Source organism: Mesoplodon mirus, assembly GCF_964341445.2.
Source record: "Mesoplodon mirus genome assembly, chromosome: 18".
NCBI lineage: Eukaryota > Metazoa > Chordata > Mammalia > Artiodactyla > Ziphiidae > Mesoplodon > Mesoplodon mirus.
Genome location: NC_138994.1, coordinates 58,187,679 through 58,211,934, shown reverse-complemented (window position 1 = coordinate 58,211,934; position 24,256 = coordinate 58,187,679). Strand labels below are relative to the sequence as shown.

The 24,256-nt window shown below is 44.2% G+C and overlaps 1 protein-coding gene across 8 annotated transcripts in view; it reads left to right on the top strand.

The window, feature by feature from the left end:
• Nucleotides 1-24,256, top strand: part of RFFL (ring finger and FYVE like domain containing E3 ubiquitin protein ligase) — a 70,204-nt gene that overhangs the window by 17,842 nt on the left and 28,106 nt on the right. Inside the window, exons 1-2 of one of the 8 annotated variants that reach the window (XM_082603157.1) lie at nt 7,264-7,405; nt 9,175-9,249. The exons of 4 other annotated variants lie outside the window; for them this stretch is intronic. In XM_082603157.1, coding sequence (XP_082459283.1) covers nt 9,237-9,249 — 13 coding nt within the window. In that variant the 5' untranslated portion in view covers nt 7,264-7,405; nt 9,175-9,236. Of the gene's footprint in view, nt 1-4,185; nt 4,330-7,263; nt 7,406-9,174; nt 9,250-14,803; nt 14,918-24,256 lie in introns of those variants that run through there. 3 more of the 8 variants (XM_082603156.1, XM_082603159.1, XM_082603155.1) reach the window with 3 other exon arrangements.

Here is a 24,256-nt window from a genome sequence, read left to right as displayed (position 1 = left end):
GCCCAGCCGCTGCGCGGCACGTGGGATCTTCCCGGACCGGGGCACGAACCCGCGTCCCCTGCATCGGCAGGCGGACTCTCAACCACTGCGCCACCGGGGAAGCCCATTTGGTGGTCTTTGGGGGGAAAAAAACCCAACTTTTCATTTTGGACTTCCCTGGTGGCGCAGTGGTTAAGAATCCACCTACCAATTCAGGGGACACGGGTTTGATCCCTGGTCTGGGAAGATCCCACATGCTGCGGAGCAACTAAGCCCGCGCCACAACTACTGAGCCTGCTCTCTAGAGCCCACAAGCCACAAGTACTGAGCCCACGCACTACAACTACTGAAGCCCGCCTGCCTAGAGCCCGTGCTCTGCAACAAGAGAAGCCACCGCAATGAGAAGCCCGCGCACCACGACGAAGAGTAGCCCCCACTCGACGCAACTAGAGAAAGTCCGCGTGCAGCAACGCAGACCCAATGCAGCCAAAAAACAAAGAAAAAAAACAAACAAGAACTTTTCATTTTACAGTGCTTAGGGAACACGGCTATGACCTGTCTCCCAAAACATGATCCAAGGCCTCTCTGTATCAGAGTCACTTGGGAGAGGGAGATGCTTATTAAAAATTCTGATTCTAGGGGCTCCTTCCACTTCTGCTAATTCAGAGTGTCTGAGAGACTGGGTTGGGAAGTGATCCTTTTCAGTAAGCACCACTGTTGATTCTTAAGTACCTCTAGAGTTGATTCTCGAGTATCCTAAAGTTTACTTCATTTTTCATGCCTAATTTCTGTGATTTATTAGATGATAGCTACTTGGTTGACATTCATTGTCTTTTTTGAAGAGTAGGTCCTCTAGTTTAAAAAAAAAAAAAAAAAAGGTTATAAGATCCCTGAACATCCAAGATTAGAATTTAGCAGTGTCTCTAATTATCAACAAAGTGAGAAAGCCACTGGTTCTTGGAAATTTGGGTTTATCAGTTCACTGTCTTCTCAATCATAAAAAGGATGTGGGGGGAAAGAAAAAGGATACGGACATAAATAAGATTAATTTCGTTAAAAAGAGGAAATGTGCAGTATTATTTAGGATGCTAGGAATGGGGAAGCAGGTAAAAGGAGGCTGTTGAGAGGAAAGAGTGAGAAGGGGAAAAGATTAAAGTAGTTTATAAACAGCAGAACATTTAAAACTTTTAACTGAATTTTAAATTACCAAGTAATATTTGAATATATGCTTGTTGTAAAATGTATTCAAATACTGGTAAAGCTAAAATACCTCCTTGATCTGCTCCCATTGCACTTCCTTCCCATATCTTTTTCTATGTATTTGGTAATTTTCTATGGATTTGGAAGACTACAGGATCCTAAGAAATGACTATTTTAATTTCTTTTGACACCTGCTTGTTGTTTAAAATGTTAAGAAATAACAGAAAACAAACCAAATGTGGGCTATAAACGGCATTACATATTTCTGTTCAAGTAAAAACAGTGGGTATGGTGTTTGCAAGGTGTGTGTGTATATATACGTACATACATACATACATACTCGTACACAAAAGCCTAACATGCACACATACACATGTTAAGTATCTCTTGTGACCACACAAAAATTAAGTCTGTATAGCTTTGGGTGTGAATTAACTTTGTCTGAGTTTTAGAATAATATATTAAAATATATATATATTGAAGGAAATTAAGCACAGAGCCCCAATTATTTTGTTTATTTCTCATACAGTCTCATATTCTTGGAGTTTTCATATAACCTTATAAAAGCTCAAGTGCCTGAAGCCATTAGTTCAAGTTTAGCATCTTTTTAGAGCTCTGCGTGTATAATCCTCAGCCTTTCCCGGCTAAAAGAAGGAACTCAATTGGAGTATGGTTATATTCAGGGGAAACTGATCGGAACTGTACAGAATCCCACAGAGGGAAACGATAATCTGAGACAGCCCTCCTCACCTGCTGAGTGGTGCTTATCTTAGCAGAATTAGGAGGTTCTGATGCTTCTGTTGTGCTTCGCATCATTTACATTTACTTCCTGGGCAGAGTACCATCTGGATTTTCTCTTCCTCATTTAAAGTTTACTAATATAGAATGAGTCAGAAGCTTTTAACAGTATTCTATTTTTGTTTCTGTATTTGTCTCTACTGTATGTACCTTGAGAGTTGCTCCATATTAGGATGTTTGTGACTTATCATCCACTACAGAAATATTTTTTGAAGTGTGGTCTGTGAGATAATGGTTGTCAACTGCTCTAAAGATGCTTTTATCATTTGAAAAAGACTAATTAACACATACTGCAGGAAAACTTCTTTAAACACAGCTATTTTCTGGAAAGGAAAACACTGAACGGGAGGAAGTAAAAGAGGGAACATTTTATAAAACCTTCTAAAAGGCCAGTGTGGTTATCCTGTTGGAATAATGTAATTCAGGGGCACTGAGTTGGATAAATAACTTATTTTTTTTTAAACTAGCCTCATGAAAAGGAATAGAATTAAATAGCATAGTTTTTAAACCCGAATTCTGACAATCTGCATGTACATTTTTTTTTTTTTGAGAATTTTTTTTTTTTTTTTTGTGGTACACGGGCCTCTCACTGTTGCGGCCTCTCCCGTTGCAGAGCACAGGCTCCGGACGCACAGGCCCAGCGGCCATGGCTCACCGGCCCAGCCGCTCCGCAGCACGTGGGATCTTCCCAGACCGGGACACGAACCCACGTCCCCTGCATCAGCAGGCGGACTCTCAACCACTGCGCCACCAGGGAAGCCCTTTATGTACATTTTAACGAATCCTAACATTTATTGAATGACAGGCTGGATTGGCAGCTACATCCAGAGTTGATGCCTTGAGAGACCTACCTGACAGGATGAACAAGGCTAGGTGTGGTGGCCTTGAATGCCCATGCTAAGGAATAGCTGATGACGGTGGGAAATTTTGAGCAGGGAACAGAAGGATCTGATATGAACTTTAGTTTCATTCTTGTCGAATGAAAACACAAACACAGAGGAAGCAAGGACTTAATCTTTTGTTTTCTTTGTCCAGCACCATTGTCAGTTCTAGCCTGTCAGGGCAAATTCAACAATAATTAATAGCTGTTGATGAGCCAGTCATTCTAGAATCGATTTTTTTTTTTAAGACACCAATTGTACTTGAACATTTGTTACTTTTTAAAAAAAAATTATTTATTTATTTATTTATTTTTGGCTGTGCTGGGTCTTCGTTTCTGTGCGAGGGCTTTCTCTAGTTGTGGCGAGCGGGGGCCACTCTTCATCGCGGTGTGCGGGCCTCTCACTATCGCGGCCTCTCTTGTTGCGGGGCACAGGCTCCAGACATGCAGGCTCAGTAGTTGTGGCCCATGGGTCTAGTTGCTCCACGGCATGTGGGATCTTCCCAGACCAGGGCTCGGACCCGTGTCCCCTGCATTAGCAGGCAGATTCTCAACCACTGCGCCACCAGGGAAGCCCTAGAATCGATTTTTTAATAAGCTGGCCAATAAATGAGAATTGACATAAATTTAAGGATTTTTCAAAAGTAAATGTTAATGTGATTTTCACAGACTCCTGTGTTCCTTAAACATCTAGTAGGTGTGATGGTGGATAACTTAGATTTAGCATAGAGAATGTGGCAGCTGATTAAACAAACAAAGAAAACCCTCCTATGTATCTGTGTTAATTAGAGAACATGAGTTGTCTAAGGAAACAGAAAGGTCAGAGAAAGCCTGGTGGGGAAAAAGAACAGTGAGCCTGGTCAGAGCTGACAGAATTCACCCTAATGATTTGACCAGCTAGCCATGACTGGGCAGGTCCCCCCATGACTGGGCATCCTCTCACCCAGATGTTCTAATTTGTAAATGCGAAGTGACTTCTTTATCCGCCTCTTGGGGAAATCTCCAGAGCTCGTGGACCTGCTACCTTCAGTAATCGTGCTGTCCTGAGCCCCAGGCTGTTTTCAGGTGATATTTCAGAAGGTCACTGACCACTGGAGCTTTTCTGGGTGACCAGCAGTCGGGGAATGAGGTTCACCTGCCCCCAGTAATCAGCTTTTGATTTAAAAGAAAAATCAGTGGGGTGCCTCTTCTTTTCTAGGTTGCAGTTGATTGCGGTTGGCTCAGGCTGAGTTGTTTGGGAAATGAGTTTTGCCTGGCATGAGTCAGCACTGCCCTGGGTAAACCGCCTGCTCTGTTGCAATCTTGCTTACCAAAGATATGTCCCCAGGCAGCACCATTCACTGCCTGAAAGCCGCTGCTGTTGGTTCCTGAGATGATCTCATCTGAACCCGGCTCCAAGGACCTCAGCAGCGGCAGGAACCGGAGGCAGCTTGCTTTCTGCCCTGGCCATGTTTTGAAACAGGCAAAATCAGGTAACCCCAGTCTGTTTTCTCTTAGTGTCTTGAGCTAGACTGAGCTGATGCAGAAACTGGGAAGAGCCTTAGTCTTTAGAAGTGAGTCAACGTGTTATCAATTCGGGTATCTGAAAGCCCTTCAACTCTTTGGAGGGGATGTTAGGGGAAAAGTTTCATTTCCTTTGGGATCTGGATGTGGTTTTGGACCTAATAAGACCATTTATTATATAAACCTTAGAGAAATCAAACAGGTTCACAGCTTTATCCATCCTTTGCTGTTGTAGTCTCTATTCTTTCTGTGTCTTGTGAGAAATAGTTTAGTCATACTAAACCATTGTTAAAGGAAGAGAGAGGGGCAAACATATTTGCTTTTCTGCTTGATAACTGTGACTCCTGAATTGTAGAAAGCACGGTCTTCCCAGTGAGTTTCTGAGGTGTTAGGAAGACCCTCCCCTCATCCCTCATTCTGTTCAGACTGCTACCCTGTCTCCTTCCCGCTCTTCACCTCTGAACTTCTGAAATCTTCAGTCTCAGCACCAGGCAGTAACCCTCCTTAAAGTCTGCTCCTTCCTGTTCCTTACAGTTACCCCCAAGTGGTCCATGTTCACGCTTTACTTCAGGCCTCTGCGCAGGCAAGCCTTCTCTGAGACACCCTGCCCCAGCTTAACCTGGCCAACTGGCTTAACTGGCTGGAGCCTGAAAATCACTTCTTCCGTGAAATCTCTTCTTACTCACCGTGACTGAATGAGTACTCAGGAGCATCCTGTGTCTCCTCGATCGTGGACTGTATTGAGAAGCAGCACCTGTTTTGTTAGAATTATATCCATGGTACTTGGCACATAGTAGGTCCTTAGTAAGGGTTGAATGAGCACGAGCCTCCATGGTACTTCCTCAACTCGGATCCTCTTAGCAGCTCTTTGTTATTTTGTTATTTTGGCTTCTACCCCCATTACCCTCTTCCTGTTCTCCTGAAGATTACAAGTAAACTCCTGATTTCCAGACCCAGTATTCTGGTCCTGATTTCAGCCTCCATCTTACTTAATCTCTGCCTAGCATTTGGCACTATTGAACCATTCTTTTTTTTTTTTCCCCAGCAGCCTTCTTCCTGTGACTTTGTGGCCACCTTGTCTCTTCTGAGTTTCCAGAGTATCCTTCCATTATTTATTCTCATTTTCTTTTGATTATCCCATAAGTGTCGAGATGCTCCAGGGCTTCATCTTGGGTTTCTTTTCACTCTTCTCCCAGCCCCTTCCTCTAAGGATCTCAGATATGTCCATGAATTCAGCCATCCTCAGTATGTCCTACGAGCCCAGCTGTCTCTCCCAAACTTCAGATCCTTATTTCCAACTTGACGCATCTTGACAAGCTTTGTCCAACTTCACAAACCTACCAGGTTTGTCTGAAGTTCAACACGTACATAACGAGTCATTATCTCCCCTACCCGGTATCTGTTATCTGCTTGTATTGCTGTATGTTTGAACTCTGTTAATTATATCTACCAAATCTTCCTCTTCATTCTTTTTATGCCTCACATCTCTAAATATGATAAATCTATGGTTGCTAAACCCTCTTGATTATATTGGCGTACTGTTTGATGTGTGTCTTTTCTTCACTCCCACTGTATTGCTTTAATTTATCATAGGTCAAAAACTAGATATTTTGTTTAACCAGCCCAGTGGCTTAACATTTTATGTGTGAAGACTTTTAGGTGGGGCCTGCATTCTTCCAAGATCACAGATAATCACCATTCTCCCAGATGTTACACAACGAAGATGTCACATTTGACCTACTTTGCCTCCAGGAATTTGAGTTTGTAACTTCTGATTCAAAGCCTTATCAAATCTCGACTGTGCTTTTGTCACTGCACCGTAGATCCTTCTCTGCTCCAACCTCTCATTCTCGTTGCCAAAGTTACGTTCCTAAAGGCCAAACCTAATCTTTTCATTCGCAGCGTCTCAGAGTGCCATTTGTTCTCTGTTTCCTACTTAGCTGGACTGGGAAAGTCCTTCATAATTGGACCCTGTCCTACCTGTTACTCATTTTATCTCCCTCTCCTTTTCCCAGCCATTTCTCTCCTCTCCAGCCTCACTGAACTCTTCATTTTTCCAGTCCCTGGTCACACCACGTCCTTTTAGGACACTGTGCCATTTCCTGGTGGTTCCCCCTCCTCTCTGACAGGCAAAGTGCTCATCCCCAGGAGACTTAGTTCATATGTGAATCCTCCCCTGACTTCCTCCGGTAGTTATTCTTCCTTATTTGGACTTCTACAGCAGTGTCTGTCTCTTCCACTAGACTGTTGAATTCCTTCACTGGACCTGGTCCTTGACCTAGAGCTCAGCACCATTAGACAGTGGTTGAAGTGGGTCCCCAGGGTCAACCCACTAGTCTAAACATCTTTATTAGTCTTGGCAGTATTAGAAAATCCATAAGCTTTCTAGTTAGATGGCATGTTTTTGGTTCTTGTTTGATGAACTTGAGCCCATGGTGCCTATTCTGTATATGTCACCTGAAACCATGAGGTAACCATCCAAAGTTAATTTGAAGATTTATAGGACTTCCTGAAACCTAGTTCTAGACCATCACCTAATGTAGTATAGTACCTTACAAAATTATTCCCTTGTATCATTTTATTTGATACCTACAGTACCCTGTGTTGGGTAGGCTTTGTTATCCCTATTTTATGGGTGATTGTAAAGCTACTTCTGACATTGAAGCATACATTCTGGTAAGACTCAGAGGGAAAACATGTTTTTACACTGCTGTAAGCACCTGGTTTGTCTCTTTGTAGATAAATATACCTTGTTGGGTTCTACGGAAAAGGTGCCTTTGCTCAGTAGGTGAGTGCTAAAGGTCTTGTCTTTTGCAAGGTCACTTTATCTTCGAGGTGGAAGGAGGAGGTACTCAGAACCTGCTTGGCCTTGGAGAGGCCTTGACCGTGGTTGGAGACCTTGATTGACATGAATGGTATGCCAACTCCAGCCTCTCAAGCTTTTCTGTTGTGCTTCAAGTACCTAGAATTTGTTAAAATCTACCTCAATAGTGGAGCGTCAAACCAGGTTGATGAGTGAAGGGAGTCGTCACAAAATGGAATAAGGTGAGTGTTAAGAGCAGAAGGGGTTTCACATTAATTCTAGTAAGTGATTAAGTTTGTAGGGCAATTCACAACTTTTGGGGGGCTAACATGCCATATTGGGGACTGTGGAATTTGATTATAGAAAGGTGAACCAGGGAATTCCCTTGGCGGTCCAGTGGTTAGGACTCCGTGCTTCCACTGCTGGGGGCACGTGTTCGATTCCTGGTTGGGGAAGTAAGATCCCGCATGCTGTGCTGTGTGGCCAAAAATAAATAAATAACTAAATAAAAGTAAAATAAGAAAGATGAACCATAAGGGCTAGGACATAACCTCTGTTAGATACTGGCATGTGGAATCCAATATTGGTCCCCCCCATACTTAAGAGAGGAATAAAAATGATTAAAAAGTTAAAAAAAAATTCCTTTTCGTTATACGTTTAAAAAAAATAGAAAGATTTTGGCTTAGAGCAGGAAAAGCTAAGGGATGGCTTGATTACCATCTTTGAGTACAAGAATAGTTTTTGCTTGGGGATTTTGATTAATTGGTCTTCCTGTATTTCAAAGATTTAAGAGGAAATGGGCTTAAATTGAGGGAGGAGTGATTTTAATGAATATGAGGAAGAGTTTCTTTCTTTTTTTTAATTAAAAAAATGTTTTTGGCTGCGTTGGGTCTTTGTTGCTGCAGGCGGGCTTTCTCTAGTTGTGGCGAGTGGGGGCTACTCTTCCTTGCGGTGCGTGGGCTTCTCATTGTGGTGGCTTTTCTTGTTGCGGAGCACAGGCTCTAGGCGTGCGGGCTTCAGTAGTTGCAGCATGTGGGTTCAGTATATGTGGCTCACGGGCTCTAGAGTGCACTCTAGAGTGCAGGCTCAGTAGTTGTGGCTCACGGGCTTAGTTGCTCCGTGGCATGTGTGATCTTCCCAGACCAGGGCACAAACCCGCGTCCCCTGCATTGGCAGGTGGATTCTTAACCACTGAGCCACGAGGGAGGTCCCAAGGAAGAATTTTTTGATCATCAAAGTTGGGAAACATTTGAATGACTGCTAAAAGAGTGTTGAATTTCTGATTGTGTCAGTTATCTGTTACTGTGTAACAGATCACCCTAAAACTTTTCGTGGCTTCAAATGATAGTCATTTTATTGCTGTGATTCAGTGGATTAGTAATACAGGGGTGAGGGCCATATTGCTTTCTTCCACGTGATGTCGATTGGATTGGAGGATCCAACATGGCTTCACTCACGTATCTGGGGTCTTGGTGCTAACTGTTGGCTGGGACATTTTGGTTCTCCTCCATGAGGTCCAGCTCTCTCATGGAGAGATGGCCTCTCATCACTCATTAATCTAGACTGGGCTTCTTTACATGGTGATTGGCTTCCAAGGGGGCCACAAAGCAGCTGCAGGGCCTCTTAAAGCCTAGGCCTGGAAGTCGTACATACACTTCTGCTCCCATTCTTTTGATTAAAGTAAGTCATGCGTGTAGCCCACATCCAAGGGGAGGGGATATGGACTCCACCTCTTACAGGGTAGAGTGTCAAAGTCACACTGCAAAAGGACATGCAGCATGGTTGGGATTATTGTGGCCAATTTTGGAAACAATTTACCACACTGACCTTAGAGATTTTAAATGAGATAATAATCTATATATTTATTGAGTAGGTGGTTTGGGCATATAGTTTATAAACCTGGCTGCATATCAGAGTCATCTGGGAGCTTTTTACAAGCATAGACTCCTTAGGTACTAGACCTGTGAATCAGTATCTCCTGGGGATGTTGACACATGCTTTGTCCTTTCAGGTAACTATCAGTAAAATGAGGCTGGGGTGCGAGGCAGAACAAGACAAATCCAGCTGGTCTATATGAGGCAGAATGGTAGGTGCCTTAAGATAGGCCTGCTAGGGGTCTTCCCTGGTGGTCCAGTGGTTAAGACTGTGCTCCCAATGCAGAGGGCACGGGTTCGATCCCTGGTGGGGGAATTAAGATCCCACATGCCACATGGCATGGCCAAAAAAAAAAAAGATAGGCCTGCTGGTCTCCTCCTGCTTCCAGGACTTGGCGAAGCCTCTGCCTGGCATGCTCCACCTTCCAGGCTGCCTAGTATAAGTTACATCTCATCCAGTCAGCACATCACCAAAGGAGTGTTTCTTGATTCCTCGCTTATGTTTTCTCAAAGTTTCTAGCACTTTTTCCTTCATAGCAATTTTTAGTTTATAATTAAATATTTGTGTGATCATTTGACTGATATATAATAGACAGAAATATGTCTGCTTTGCTTTCCAGTATCTTAACATGGTGCCTGCCTCATAAAAGGCACTCAGTAACTGTTGAATGAATAAGTGGTTGATTGAAAGCATAAATGAATGAAGTGATATTTGAATTCGGGTTTTTTAAAAACATATTTTAAAAATTAATTAATTTATTTATTTTTGGCTACGTTGGGTCTTTGTTGCTGTGCACAGGCTTTCTCTAGTTGCGGTGAGCGGGGGCTACTCTTTGTTGCGGTGTGCAGGCTTCTTATTGCGGTGGGTTCTCTTGTTGCGGGGCATGGGCTCTAGGTGTGTGGGCTTCAGTAGTTGTGGTGCGCGGGCTCAGTAGTTGTGACGCACGGGCTTAGTTGCTCCGCAGCAATGTGGGATCTTCCCGGACCAGGGCTTGAACCCATATCCCCTGCATTGGCAGGTGGATTCTTAACCACTGTGCCACCAGGGAAGTCCTGAATTCGGTTTTAATGGATGATCAGAATTTTGGGCAGGTGGAGCACACGAATGGGAAATTCATACTTCTGAAGCAGAAAGTGTGGGTTTTATTGCTCATATAATTTCAGAAGATTGGAGGAAACTAGTTTGGGGAAAGATGAAGGGTTGGGTTTTGAGTGTCTTTGGTATGCTGGATTTGAAGTCTGGATATCTAGCAGGAATTTGGAAATGACTATTAAACTGAAGCCTGAGATTGATTCCAAAGACTGAGGAATCTATTCATTCAACGGATACTTACCAAGCTTCCACTGTGTGCCAGACAACTGCACTGTAGGGAAGGTGAGCCGAAGTCTGATGGATAAGGAGCTGGCTTTGTGAAGAGCTGTGGAGGATGTTCCTGGCAGGAAAGGAACCACAAGTGTGCAGGCCTTGGGGGCAATAAATGATTTTTTTCTTTGAGGAAGTCAAAATAAAAGGAGACCACCAAGGGCCTCGAGTGAGGTGAATGGGGGGTGTGGCATGAGGTAAAGTAGAAGAGGTAGGCAGGGCCCACATCACATGGGGCCTTTGTGGGCCATGTAGTGAGTCTCGGCTTTACGAAAGGGCATGGTGGGAAACCACTGAAGGCTTTAAAGCAGGAGAGTAACAGGTGTACGTGTGTGTGTGTGTGTGTGTATTTTTCTTTTTTGGCCACGCCACGTGGCTTGTGTGATCTCAGTTCCCCCACCACATATTGAACCCAGGCCACAGCAGTGAAAGCCTGGAATCCTAACCACTGGACCACCGGGGAACTCAGGCGGAGTATAGTTTTTAAAAGAGAAGTTTACCCAGACTACTGTGTGGAGAAAAGAGAGTGGCAAAGAGGGGGCCAGTAAGGAGGTGTTTGCTCTAGTTTTTGAGAAAGATAATGGCATATAAGTCAGGGTGTGGCCGTGGACATAGGAGGGATGTTTGCAGGATATATTTTAAAAGTAAAACCAATAGAATTCACTAGAGAAGGAAAGGAAGAATGGTTAGGAGATATTTAAGGGGCAAAAGGAGGAGCCAGGGAAAGACAGGGAGGAAAATATGTCTTTAAAGGAGAGTCAAACTATTGCGCTTTCAGTGGGCATCAAAGGGAAGAAGATAGGTAGGTCATCGGCATGTGGGAGGTCGTCAAGGTTTGATGTAGGAAAAAGCCGTGCATTTAGCCATCACAAGATCATTGGTGACCTTGGAGAAAGGGCTTTCAGTAGATTGGAGCACAGTTCATGAACAAGTGTGTGACATGGAAGTGAAGCATAGCACCAGCTATTCTATGGGGGAATTGAAGAGAAAGGGAGACTGAGCTGAGAGCTCACTTTGTGCAAACTTGTACAGAGACGTATGTGTGTAGAGGCAGGTTTTCTAAAAACTGTAATGGACCAATGTTCACTGAGCATCTTCTCTGTGCCAGTCACTGTGCTAGGAGCTATACCAACTCTATTCTATTTATCTTTGTCTTGAAACAATTTCCATAAAAGTGTAGTGACCTCCAAAATGAATTTCCAAATTCTAGGGACATATGGAACCTTTCTTTGGGGTATGGGAAGGAATGATTAGAGCTAAGTTTTTCTATATTTTTATCTTACCCTTTGAAATTTCTTTTTAGAGTTCTGCTTTAGATAGAACACAGTATATTTGTGTAGTAGTACTTGTCTCACTTGCTGTTGAATATAGATACATTGGAGATGTACTAATTTTTTTTTTAACTAATGGTCAAAAATGGTGGATTCTACTGGCCCTGTGAATAAAGGGGAGGTTTTGGGATGGAAAGAAAAGAAGAGGTAGAGAGAAGGGTGGGAAATTAACATGCCAGTTAGTCTGCACATTGTTTTAAACCTCTTAAGAACCCTGTGAAGTTATTTTCCCCCATTTTACAGATAAGAAACTGAGGTCTGGAGCAATGAACTTGTCTGAGGTCACACAACCAGTTAAGTGATGGAACTGGAATTTGAAACTGGGTCTGTTTTACTTGGAAGCCTTATCACCTCGCTTATTCTTCCCCTCTTCTGCTTACTGCTTTCATATTTTTCCGTTTAATTCTCACAGTGATTCTACAAGGAACAGATTAGAATACCTGTTTTGCAGTTGAGGACTCTGAGGCACAAATGAAACAATCAGCGCATGGTCACATATCTGGTCTGTGGCACCAGCTGGACTGACGCCAGTGTTCCCCACTGTACCACCATTGCCTCTCAAGTGGACAGGACCCAGTTGAATTGTTTTGGTAAAGTAGGAGAGGAGGTTTCTAGTTATCTGACAAAGAAGGAGTGGAAGAGGGGATAGGGTTTGGAAGATTACTTAAGAGTAACTGTTCCCATTTTTTTGAGCTCTTACTCTGTTGTTAATTACCTCATTTAGGTCCTGCATTTTACAGATTTGGAAGATGAAGTTTAAGGAGGTTAAGTACCTCAAGTACCTCGACTGAGATCACACAGGAAGAATTTGAGTTGTGTCTAACTCCAGGCCCTGTGTCCTAAATCCTGCACAACACTGCTCTTTGGAAAGTTGCTATGAGACATCAACTAGAGATGAATAAAAGATTTCTGAGCCCATTGATGGCTTGGTCCCAGTTGTATGAATTTGTTGGGAACCCAGTAAATAAAGACTTCTGACTTTTCTGTAATACTTGGTAGCTCAGGGATGGAGAGACTGAGGAAAGGAGGGGAAGAAAAGTGTAGAATAAGAATTCAGTAAATCAGAAGAGGGCCTCAGGGTGCAGCAATGGCAGATCGCCATGGATTGTGTTGTCAAGAAAAGTCGTGTTTGAGATACATTCTTACGATAAATATTTGTTGTGGTTCTGTTTGATGCAGGGTATTTGGGGATGTGGCAAAAAAAGAATGCAAAGATGGACAAGATGGGATCTTTGACCTCTAGAAGGTTAGAGAGGGAGATAAAGTGTTTCACCACGGTGCATGATTGGAGGGTGTGAGAGAGGTGGAAGGTAAGGAGAAGTATGGGAAAGTATCATCCAGGTTGGCTTATTGTAGATTGAGGGTGGCATCAGGTAGGACTGGTCTGCTGGGTGCCATCTAGCTTCTCAGGAAGACCTCTGAGGATTTTGGTCACTATGTTTCAGGTCTGGTTCTTCTAAATGGATTTTGCTTTGTACCTGGAAATGATCAGTCTTTTGGAGACAGGATTGTGTTCAGACTTGAGTGGCTGTGCTCAGAGTGGAACGCCAATTTTTATTTTAGAGTGGATTCCTTTCCTGTTGACTGGATCCTGGATTTTGCTAGGACATTGCTGTTAAATATCAAGAGATCTGAAAAATGAAATTTAATAATATCAAGCTTGCTTTCGTGAGCATGGAATAATGTGACAGGATAGTTGGTAGGAGAGAACACAGTTACAAAAAGGCTAAGATTATTGATTGCTCACTGTATGCCAGGTATTGCACTAAGTGCTTTGCATACAGTAGGACATTTAATTCTCCCAGCGGTCCTCCTGCAAAGTAGGCACAATTATCCTCAGTTTTCAAATGAGGAAACCAAGGCTCTGTCCAAGCTAGTAGGAGGCTGAACTGAGACTGGAACCAAGTCCCTCTGACTCCAAGAACCCATATACCCCTAACTGCTACTATATGCTGTTCCCATTTAAGCTTCATGAAGGAACCTTGTCCCATCACAGAGAAGATGGTGTGTCGCCTCACTGCAGTGTTTCTCTGCCTTGGGTGATTCTGGAGTCAATGTGGCCCCCTCTATTTTTTCTACATTTTTCTAATAAGTTTCTTTGTTGACCACACTTTGGTGTGGTCCCATTCTTTGTTTAAGTATATTAATGCCATCATCCAAGCCTTTTCTTCCTCTTCTCTTCTTGCTTTTGGTTTGGAAGACACTGTATCTCTTTGGAGGGACTTTGTGTATCTTCACACATTGATTCTGTGTTGGTTTTATTACCTTAGTTTTATGGGTTAAGTTATGAGACTCCTCCAGCTCCTAACTTGTCAACCTCCCTCCCCACCGCCCCGCTCCCCTTGCTTCCCCACTGGATTTAAGTTCAAATTCTGAGTCTGATTTTGGAATGCTCAGTCTGGCTCCAATCCAGCTATCCAGTTTAGCCATGGCTCTCTGGATCGTTAGCTATTATTATTACCATCTCTCCCTTCATGCCCACTTACGTCTCAAATTAAATCTAGTTACTTACTGAAACGATATGTCCTTGATTTCCTACTTGTGTGCCCTTGTTTCTGTTGTGTTTTTGGCTTGAAATGTCATTCTTCCAATGAAGCCTTCTCTGATCCCTCACTGGGAGTCATCATTTCCTCCTCTGAGTCTCACAGTGGAGGATTCTTTTATGTCTCCTTTGTGGCACAGTGCACTTTCTGCCATATATTTAAACTGTTTGTGTACATGCCTTTATCTCTCCTACTAGACCATAAACTCATTGAGCAGAGCTATCTGGTTGACCTTTGTATCTCCTCCAGAGTCTAGTTCCATTTCATGCACATAGTAGACATTGGATAGCTGTTGGATGAATGGATAACAGAATTTCAGATTTAAGTTTCTACTCACTGGTTTAGATATTTTTCCCTCTTGTTTGCTTCCCTTCCTCCTTTTCCATTTCCTTTTCTTTTCTTATTTCTTTTTTTGCACTGACTCATCGAACTGGTCTTCGCCACTCCCTTTTCTTACCCAGATTTGCCTCATTCTTTCCCCATTAGCAGTCACTGTGTGGGAGGGAGTACCACATGTTGCTGGTCAATTTTCTGCATCCTTTGTGGCTCTATTCACTCCAGGAATCATATGACCAGCATGGGAACCAAGTGGTGGATTACATTACCATCTTACTAAAAAGACGTGTAAAGAAGAGTCTTCAAGGTTTGTTGGTATATTGCTTTCAAGTGGGAAACTTTCTGATCCACATTTCAAGGGAAAGGGAAAAAAAATCCTTGGGTGCTTGGGAAGCAGATCAAGGTAGAGTCACATGGCGGGATGTGGGATGTGGGATGTTAGAGGCATCTTATTTGAGCGAAGGAAAGCAGGAAGCCATAGCATCTTCTGCTAACTGTTATTGTTGGATTCCTGCATTTCTTCTACAGCTGGAAGAAACATTAGTGATTAGGGTAGTGCAACCCTCCTGTTTTCCAGATGAGAAAGCAGACCCAAAGAGGCTAAATAACTTGTGCATAAAAACTGGGATATTCGTTGCCCAGCGTTTATTCCCAGCACTGAATGTGGCTTGGAAGAACTACCTCTTTGAAAACAGTGGAAGTTTGGCTTGAAGTGGAGCCTTCAGGTCTCTGAACTGAAGGCTTTTGCAGTGCTGAAAAGTAGACTGAGGTTGGTAGCAGGTTGGACTGGGGACAGTGTTCACCAGAAGGGCCCTGTTAACTGCTGTGATCGCTCTGCGTGGTTCCCTTCTGGGGATCTGCTCGCTGGGGACTGGCTGACAGAGAAATCTGTTCCTTCTACATTTGAAAGGAGGCCAACATTTAATAATAAAAACATTTCCAATTTTTCTTGCTCTTTTTCCCAGCCCTCATATTCCAAATTTTGTTCCAGGCTTAGTTTTCTTATCTCAGCACTCTTTGTGTTAAGTGTTTATTGTTTACTCTAGGTCAGATGTCAGTATGAAGCATGGGAAATCCAGAAAGTGTCTTAGAGGCTCATGATTGGTTTTTGGTCCTTTTTAGGTGCATCTTTTACCTGACTCGTGGAACTATGTATTTTATTGTCACTGAAATACTGTCCAGTGAGCCAGTGGTTGGCAGATGTGAAAGGTTACCTATTTGTGGCTAGGGAGCAGCCCTCTAAAGAGATCAGACAGCCCAGAACAGGAAGTCAAGTGCAAACAGGATGTGCTTGTCTTTACTGTAACTTGTATGCCTGTGTTTTGAAACTTGGTGTAGTTAATAAGTCAAGACTTCTAATACTTGAGCTTGGCTGAAGAAGTGTCTGCTTCTGGTCTAAAAAGGAGATAAGGCAACAAGACCTTTACTGCCCTTGCCTTTGTACAGGTGCAGATCTTTCTTCTGGGGATCAGGTCATTCTTTCTTCCTGGTGCGTGGTGGTTTTTCCTAGTTTACACCATATTGCATCCATATATTTTATAAAATGAAACCCCTGAATTGATTGCTAGTCTGTTACCTTTGGTAGATGCGGGATTCAAGCTGTGCTTGCTTATTTATTTTTTAATAGCGATAGGAAATTTTAGCCTCTAATTCACTAGCCTTTTAAATTACAGTTTCCTTTTATTGAATTCCAGGATTTCTAGCCCACCTTTTGAGTGTTTCCTGAGCAAGGTAGTTCACAAGTGACCCTGGGCTCTTTTTAGCCTCTGAAAGTTTCCTCCGTTGTGGAGGCTGGACCTAATGGCAACTGCTGAACTGTTTTGTACCTAGGCGAGTTCCTGGAGAAGAGATTAAGTAATTTGCTTGGGGTGGGGTGGTACTCAGTGGCAAACAATCTTCGGAACCCCTGTTTTCTGGACCCCCCCTACCCCCCGCCATTCCTTCTTGCCTGCCACTGTGAAATCTGCTTTATTATGTCTATTAGGGAGTAATCTTGGGGTCTTTGTGGATTATTATAACTGCTTGAGTTATTTCAGAACAATGATGGTCTCAAACCATAAACTAATGAGTACGGGGCAGGTAAAGGTTTGGGTAATTTTTTTGGTGCATGTCGTGTCCCTGCCCCATTGCAAAGAAGACTCTCCTGCCACTTGATAATTCCAGGAGCAAATGGGTGAAGTAGCAGCACGTCACAACATCCCTGAAAACAGCAGTTCTTCCGGGTATCAGCACAGGTGGCTTTTTTTTCTTGGATCTGTCAAGGAGTGGTGAACATGAGGCAGTTTGCACTGTGTTGTGGGATATATAGGCAAAGAATAAAACCTGAAGACCTGGTAAGCACAGGTGTTCTTCACGAGGAGATAATATGGTGTGAATACAAAGGTTTTCTTTGTGGTACTGGGTGAACTAGAAATTTCCATTTCTGCTTCTTGGGATAGATAGTGGGCATATCATATCCTGGCAGGAGCAGAAAACATTTCAGAAAGTCAGCATAATTTTCAGATTGAGGTCAAACGTCAAACCAAGCCCAAAGGTCTTTGGGAGGAGGGGGTTAGTCTGGATTCATCCTGGATTTATCCCCAAATCCCATCTGACTTCAGTGCAGTGCAAATAGTTACGGAGCACCAGGTAGGGCCTAGAATGTTCCATTCCCTGAATTTGGTGAAAAGAGGGGTTGAGGAGCTAAGGGACAGGCTAAGCTGTCTGGGCTGCAGGAAAAGTGACAAATTTATTAGCAATGGAGTAGAATTGGAAAGAAACAGCCTAGGGCTGCATTGTGGAGAAACCACTTCTGACCACCTCACAGAAAAGTTCTTCAGACATTATAAAATTAAGAGCTGGTGAGAGGGGCCTGGAGTCTTTTAGTTCTTGGAGGATCTTTGGAAAACTAGATGGAGCCTGGTTAAAGGTATCAGCGTTTTTTGTTTGTTTTTTTTTTTTTTTTTTTTTTTTTTTTGCGTTACACGGGCCTCTCACTGTTGTGGGCTCTCCCGTTGCGGAGCACAGGCTCCAGACGCACAGGCTTAGCGGCCATGGCTCACGGGCCTAGCAGCTCCGCGGCATGTGGGATCTTCCCGGACCGGGGCACGAACCCGTGTCCCCTGCATCGGCAGGCGGACTCTCAACCACTGCGCCACCAGGGAAGCCCTTTTGTTTGTTTTTTGTTTTGTTTTTTTAAGTAGAGGATAGAGCAGATAAATTGTCCCATTAAAGAACTTTAAAAAAGATTTGCTTTAAATTATTTATAGCCAAATTTAATTGAGCACCTATTATGTGCTAAGCTCTAGAAATGCTTGTTATTTTAATTCTTTCAATTACCAGTTTCAGTGAAGCAGGCAGGTTCTGTTGTTTCTGAGGAAATTAAGGTTTAAAGGGATTAAATAGCACCAAAATCTAGAGTCTTTGTTCCTTCCACACCCAGTACATTTGGCTACGTAAAGAACATCATTTTGATCCTAGGCAGACTCGCCCGTCCTGAAGCACTGCCTTTTCCTAGGGCAGGGAGTACCACAAACCCTCTTACCTAGTTCCTGTCTCCTTGAACTTTTTTTTTTTTTTTTATCATGGTTACCCATTAGTCAGTCACTGTCATAGTGTCTAGTGAAAGCAGCTTCTTCAATCAGAAGGTCCAGACAAGCTTATCTGGTAAATCCTGTTCCCTGCCGAAGAGTACAAGGAGGATCAGAGTCTTTATTCTTGATGGGCTTTGTCACCAGTTTTGATGGAAGAAGGATCCCGGGGTAATTAAACTGCAGGTCCGTTTATTCTGTTTTCAGTGTTGTTAGAAGACTTCACTCTGCACTGCTTTCTTCCCTGATTGACTTGCCCTTTGGGGCAGAATGCCTGGGCTGCAATTAAATGTGTAGGTTTCTCTGCTGCACTGTTCCATCTGTCATCTCTCCTAAACGCCACACAAAGAAGCAGCCATTTAATTGGTCAGACCCCGAGGGTGATCCTTTGGCACACTCCCATTGGTTAGAATTACTTTCCCCTGAACTTCAGAGCAGATGCTGAGGTCCCTCTGCAGATATTTGTCATGAACTAGTTGAAACCAGGGAGTTTCCAGGAACATTTATAATTTATGATTATTAAGTATGTTTTTCAGTTGTTTACAACAGTTACCGCTGCAGAAAAAAAGAGCTCATTTGTTACTGGTGCAAAAGTAGAAATCTCTCTCCTTTTCCCCTTCTTTTTTTGGTGGTACGCGGGCCTCTCACTGTTGTGGCCTCTCCCGTTGTGGAGCACAGGCTCCGGACGCGCAGGCTCAGCGGCCATGGCTCACGGGCCCAGCCGCTCCGCGGCATGTGGGATCTTCCCGGACCGGGGCACGAACCCGTGTCCCCTGCATCGGCAGGCGGACCTTCAACCACGGCGCCACCAGGGAAGCCCTCCCCTTCTTCATGTTGTCTTTGTAACACTCTGTGCCCCGAGACCCTCTGCTGTTCTGGTTCTCACCGCCTTTGTCCTGTTTCTCTCCCACCTGGCTTGGGGCTGTGCTCCTAGTAGCCACAGGCAAAGCTCTGCTTGGACCTGGCTGTCTGGTTGAGGTCTGTCTATTTGATTTCCAGCATTTCTTTTCTCTGTTCTCTTGCTTCTCCGTTTGCTGTTTTCATCTTTATTTGTATTCTTTGCAGTTTCATCGCAGCACCATTTCAAACCACAGCCTCCAGGAGGGCCCTGATGCCTTCTGTGCCTTTTGATGCAGGGGAGGGATGGAAGTGACTGACGATCTTGTACATCTTTGAGGCTCTCCCTTTCTGGCTTTTTAATGCTGTAAGAACCGACAATCGTAACATTTTTCTATTACTTTTAGCAGGTCAGTCTGTTCCTGTTCCTGTTCTTTCCTTCTTTTTCAAGCAGTCTTAGCAGACGCTTAAATTATTTTCAGCATGTGTGAGGTGTAGGCAGCGTTACTATGACATCTTTCCTTAAAAGGATTGCATCACGGTTGTGGAGTTTTCAAGAATGAACGTCTGTCCCTCCCCACAGTTTTTAAAGCTCTAATGCCGTTATCATTAGTAAGATTTCAACAAATACCTGGTGATCACGTTTGCCTGGCACTGAGGTTGGAAATAAAGCTGTAAAGTGACTTGCTCTTGTTTTCTGTTTCACCTTCTGCTCCCTAATCACTGGAGAAGAATACTTTAGAAAGAATCATACGAATTGTTAAATGGTTGCTTAAATGCGGTCCTGCCAGAATGCTCATCCCCTTAGAATGCACTCGCCATGCCACGCCGCACGGGGACCTTGCCTGGTTTTGTTCCTTTTGGAATTGCTAGTGACTGGAAGAAGGCTGAGCAGATGAATGAATGATAGTTGTCCGGAGGTGTTCAAGTTGTTATGAGAGCACAGACGGGGCCCAGAAGGTTTTGCTGAGGAAGTAGGTGCCACATGAGGGAGGTGGGGTGGGAGCAGGGGTCGAGGCTGAGAGAGGAACTGGAGGGAGGTTCCTGAGGCCACAGTAAGCTTGGCCTTTGGGGACTGAAAGCATAGCAGGGTAGCTGGAGCTGAGAGCAAGGAGGGTGGGGCCCTGAGCTCTGATGACTGACTTTCATTATTATTATTATTATTTTTATATCTTTATTAGAGTATAATTGCTTTACAGTGGTGTGTTAGTTTCTGTGCACAACAAAGTGAATCAGCTATATGTATACATATATCCCCATATCTCTTCCCTCTTGCGTCTCCCTCCCTCCCACCCTCCCTATCCCACCCCTCTAGGTGGTCACAAAGCACCCAGCCGATCTCCCTGTGCTATGCGGCTGCTTCCCACTAGCTATCTACCTTACGTTTGGTAGTGTATATATGTCCATGCCACTCTCTCACTTCGTCCCAGCTTCCCCTTCTCCCCGTGTGTCCTCAAGTCCCTTCTCTACATTTGCGTCTTTATTCCTGTCCTGCCACTAGATTCATCAGTACCATCTTTTTAGATTCCATATATGTGCGTTAGCATACAGTATTTGTTTTTCTGGCTTACTTCACTCTGTATGACAGACTCTAGGGCCATCCACCTCATTACAAATAACTCAATTTCGTTCCTTTTTATGGCTGAGTAACACTGCATTGTATATATGTGCCACATCTTCTTTATCCATTCATCTGTCGATGGACATTTAGGACTTTCATTATTATTTAATGGTTACCAGTGAAAACACTTCTTAAAAGGGGGCCAATAGAGCATTAGTTGTACTTGAGACAGTTAAGTCAGAAACCCCTCTCTCCTCCACTGGACCAACACAGGTGGGCAAGAATAGAAACTGAAACGGATCCCAAATATTGAGGAAGGGCTGTACCCTGAGGAAGTGGGCATCTGTCTGGAGCACTGGTGCCCTGAGGTTGTAGGAAGTAGGAAATGCAGATGCCTTTCTGGATGTGTAAACTAAAATTCTAGGTTCCCAGGAATGGCTTTTCTGTCTATGGTGCCTTTCACAAGGTCCTCAAGTGTTGAAGGTTGGCTTGGCGGGTGGGTACCCCTTTGGGTGTCCCTAGAAGGGAGCAGGAACCAGTGCGAAGCACTCCCCCCCGCTGGCCGCTTCAGGCGCTTTCCCTGGTCTTCTCCCCTTGCTCTCCTGGCGCAAGGCCCTTGAAGCACTGGTGCTGAAGGTGGGGCATGTGGGTGCTGAAAGCAGCCGCCTCTTTCTGGAGGACCACAAATGACTCGAAGAACCTGGACTTACATCCCATCGCCCTCTAGTTGTGTGACCCTGCTCCGGTTACCCAACCCTCTTGAGGTCCAGCCTCTTCATTTACAAAATAACCATTTAAATTCTGAGTTTTGGGGCAGCATTACTGTATTAAACAAGACAGTAGATGGACATGTAACAACTCACTTGGCACATGTTAGGTGTTTTGTAGTGTTTTTGCTTTTTCCTTAAAAAATAAAAATTTCTAGGATCATCTGAGAAAGGGCTTCAGGACCCCGGAGTCTGAATAACTCCCCCAGTTTTCCCCTTGCCTGTGCCTGAAACACCAGCACAGGAGATCCTCTCTCTCACCCAAAGCTTTGATCGTTTGTACAGAAGTGTAACGCACGGATGGGAGGAGAGAGGAGCCAGGGCCCGGTGTCTCTGAAGTCTTCCCACGCGTCTCAGTGTGAATGGGGCTCTGGAGAGAGGCAGACACTCGATCCTCATTGGTCCCGTGCCTCAGTCTAGTGCCTACTGTTTACTGGACGTCTAGTACTGCCTTCCACCCCTTATGTAAAACTGGAAAGCCCAGTAAGGCCTGCTCCCTCCATACTGAGCGCCAACTGTGTGTCCAGCCTGGGGGAAGCAGGTAAGTGTCTTCCTGTTACAGTGAAGCTCAGAGAGGCAACTTTCTCAAGCTCCTTCAGTGACTCACTGTTAGGGCCAGGATTAAAGGTCAAGTCTGACAGAATCGAAAACCAAAGTAGAACATATTTGGGAACTTTATTTTTTTAATATATATATTTTTACTGTTCCGTTTTCTAAAAATTTAGCCCTAAAAGAAAATTCTTATCTAGGAAGGATACATTATCCATTACCCACATCTAAAGGACTGCCTTGGAGGATGGAAGACATCCATTAGGCTTTAAAGCCTTTGGGAATGCTGCACCCTTGAGAAAGCTCCCCTGTTTATGTCCAGCCTATACACTACCCCAGCAGGGCTGTTGTTCTAATTCAGGCCTTGGGGTTCTAAAGTTTTCTAAAGTTCCGCAATATACTTGTCTCCTCTGTGACTTAGGTGTTCTGAGTTCTTCATTCTAAAATAAATATCTCAGAAATAATCTCAGTACCACCGAGAACATGTGTCCTTGTCCCACACCTGGCAAGGGAGACCCGTCTGTAGTATGGTTGACTCTGCCGGTTGCCTAACTTACACATGCCACAGTCACCCTATTTTATGCTCATTGTGTTGTCACCAGCATTTTAAATCTTCCCTCTCTGAGGTGGACCCCTCAGGCAGCTTTCCTGGAAAATTCCAGTTGCGACTCTGAGATTCTGTTTTACGTTAAAGAGTTTTGAGGGAGTTCGAGTTTCTTTCCAGACTAACTTCTTTTAAAAAATAAGCAACCTTCCAAGTTGAGAGATGATTTTAAACTTCAGGTGAGTTCTTCAGATAATGATTCTGTCTTTATTGTGTGGGTGATGTGATCAGCTGTGTCGTGGTCCCCATCCAGCCCAGTCCCTTGGGTGGTAGGACACTTGGGCTTTGCGCGACCAGAGGGGGAGAGAGACCTTGGGCTTGCCAGTCAGTAGTTGCTATTGAACAGCTGAGCCGTTGCCATTTTAGACTTGTAACGTATAGTTTAACGACAATTTATTTTGGTTTGCTATTTATGGAGCACTTACTGTAGGTTAGGCACTTTGTTAGGTTAGGCACTTCTCATCCCTACAGTAACCTTCCAACAGGGGAGGTGTTACCCTCTTATACAGGTGAGGAAACGGACTCAGAAAGCTTAAGTAGCCTGCCCAAGGTTAGCTACCTTTGTTCTTAAAATAAATAAATTTATTTATTTATTTATGGCTGCGTTGGGTCTTCGTTGCTGTGCGTGGGCTTTCTCTAGTTGCGGCGAGCGGGGGCTACTCTTCGTTGTGGTGCGCGGGCTTCTCGTTGCGGAGCACAGGCTCTAGGAGTGCGGGCTTCAGTAGTTGTGGCGCACGGGCTCAGTAGTTGTGGCTCACGGGCTTAGTTGCTCCGCGGCATGTGGGATCTTCCCGGACCAGGGCTTGAACCTGTGTCCCCTGCCTTGGCAGGCGGATTCTTAACCACTGGACCACCAGGGAAGTCCCGCTACCTTTGTTTTAGATAAAGAACTTTTTCATAGTCACTTTATGTCACTGTAAATATTGGCAAAATGCTTTGGGCCCTAAGCAGAGATAACTAGTACTTGCCTCATGGGCTGTATTGATAAAATATGGACTGTTTCTCTGACCTCGGCTTGTTCATTCCACAAATTATTTGGGTGCCTGCTATGAAGTGGCCCTGTGCTAGATGATGCGGATAGAAAAGTGAAGACAGATGAGGTTCCTGCCCTTGGAGTTTATGCCCTTGGAGTTAAACAGACAGATATAATTACAGATTATGATCATTTTCCCAAAGGAAACTGAAAGGGCAATGAACGAGTGTGTGACTGGGGAGGACTCCTCTAAACAGGTGACACTTGAGCAGAGGCCTGAGGATGAGAACGAGCAGTAGTGGCAGGGGAGCAAGTGCAGGGACCCCGTGGCGGGAGGGAGCCTGGTGTCCTTGAAGAGCTGAAAGCTCACAAGGCTTGAAGCTTAGTAAGTGGTCGGGAAAGGAGCAGGACATGAACTGGGGAAGTGGGCCGGGGCTGGCGGCATACGTGGGGTCTTTTAACCGTGTAAGGAGTGGGAATTTTTTTTTTAACACCTTTATTGGAGTATAATTGCTTTACAACGGTGTGTTAGTTTCTGCTGTATAACAAAGTGAATCAGTTATACGTATACATATATCCCCGTATCTCCTCCGTCTTGCGTCTGCCTCCCACCCTCCCTATCCCACCCCTCTAGGTGGTCAGAAAGCACTGAGCTGATCTCCCTGTGCCATGTGGCTGCTTCCCACTAGCTATCTATTTTACAATTTGGTAGTGTGTATATGTCAATGCTACTCTCTTACTTCGTCCCAGCTTACCCTTCCCCCTCCCCAAGGAGTGGGAATTTTT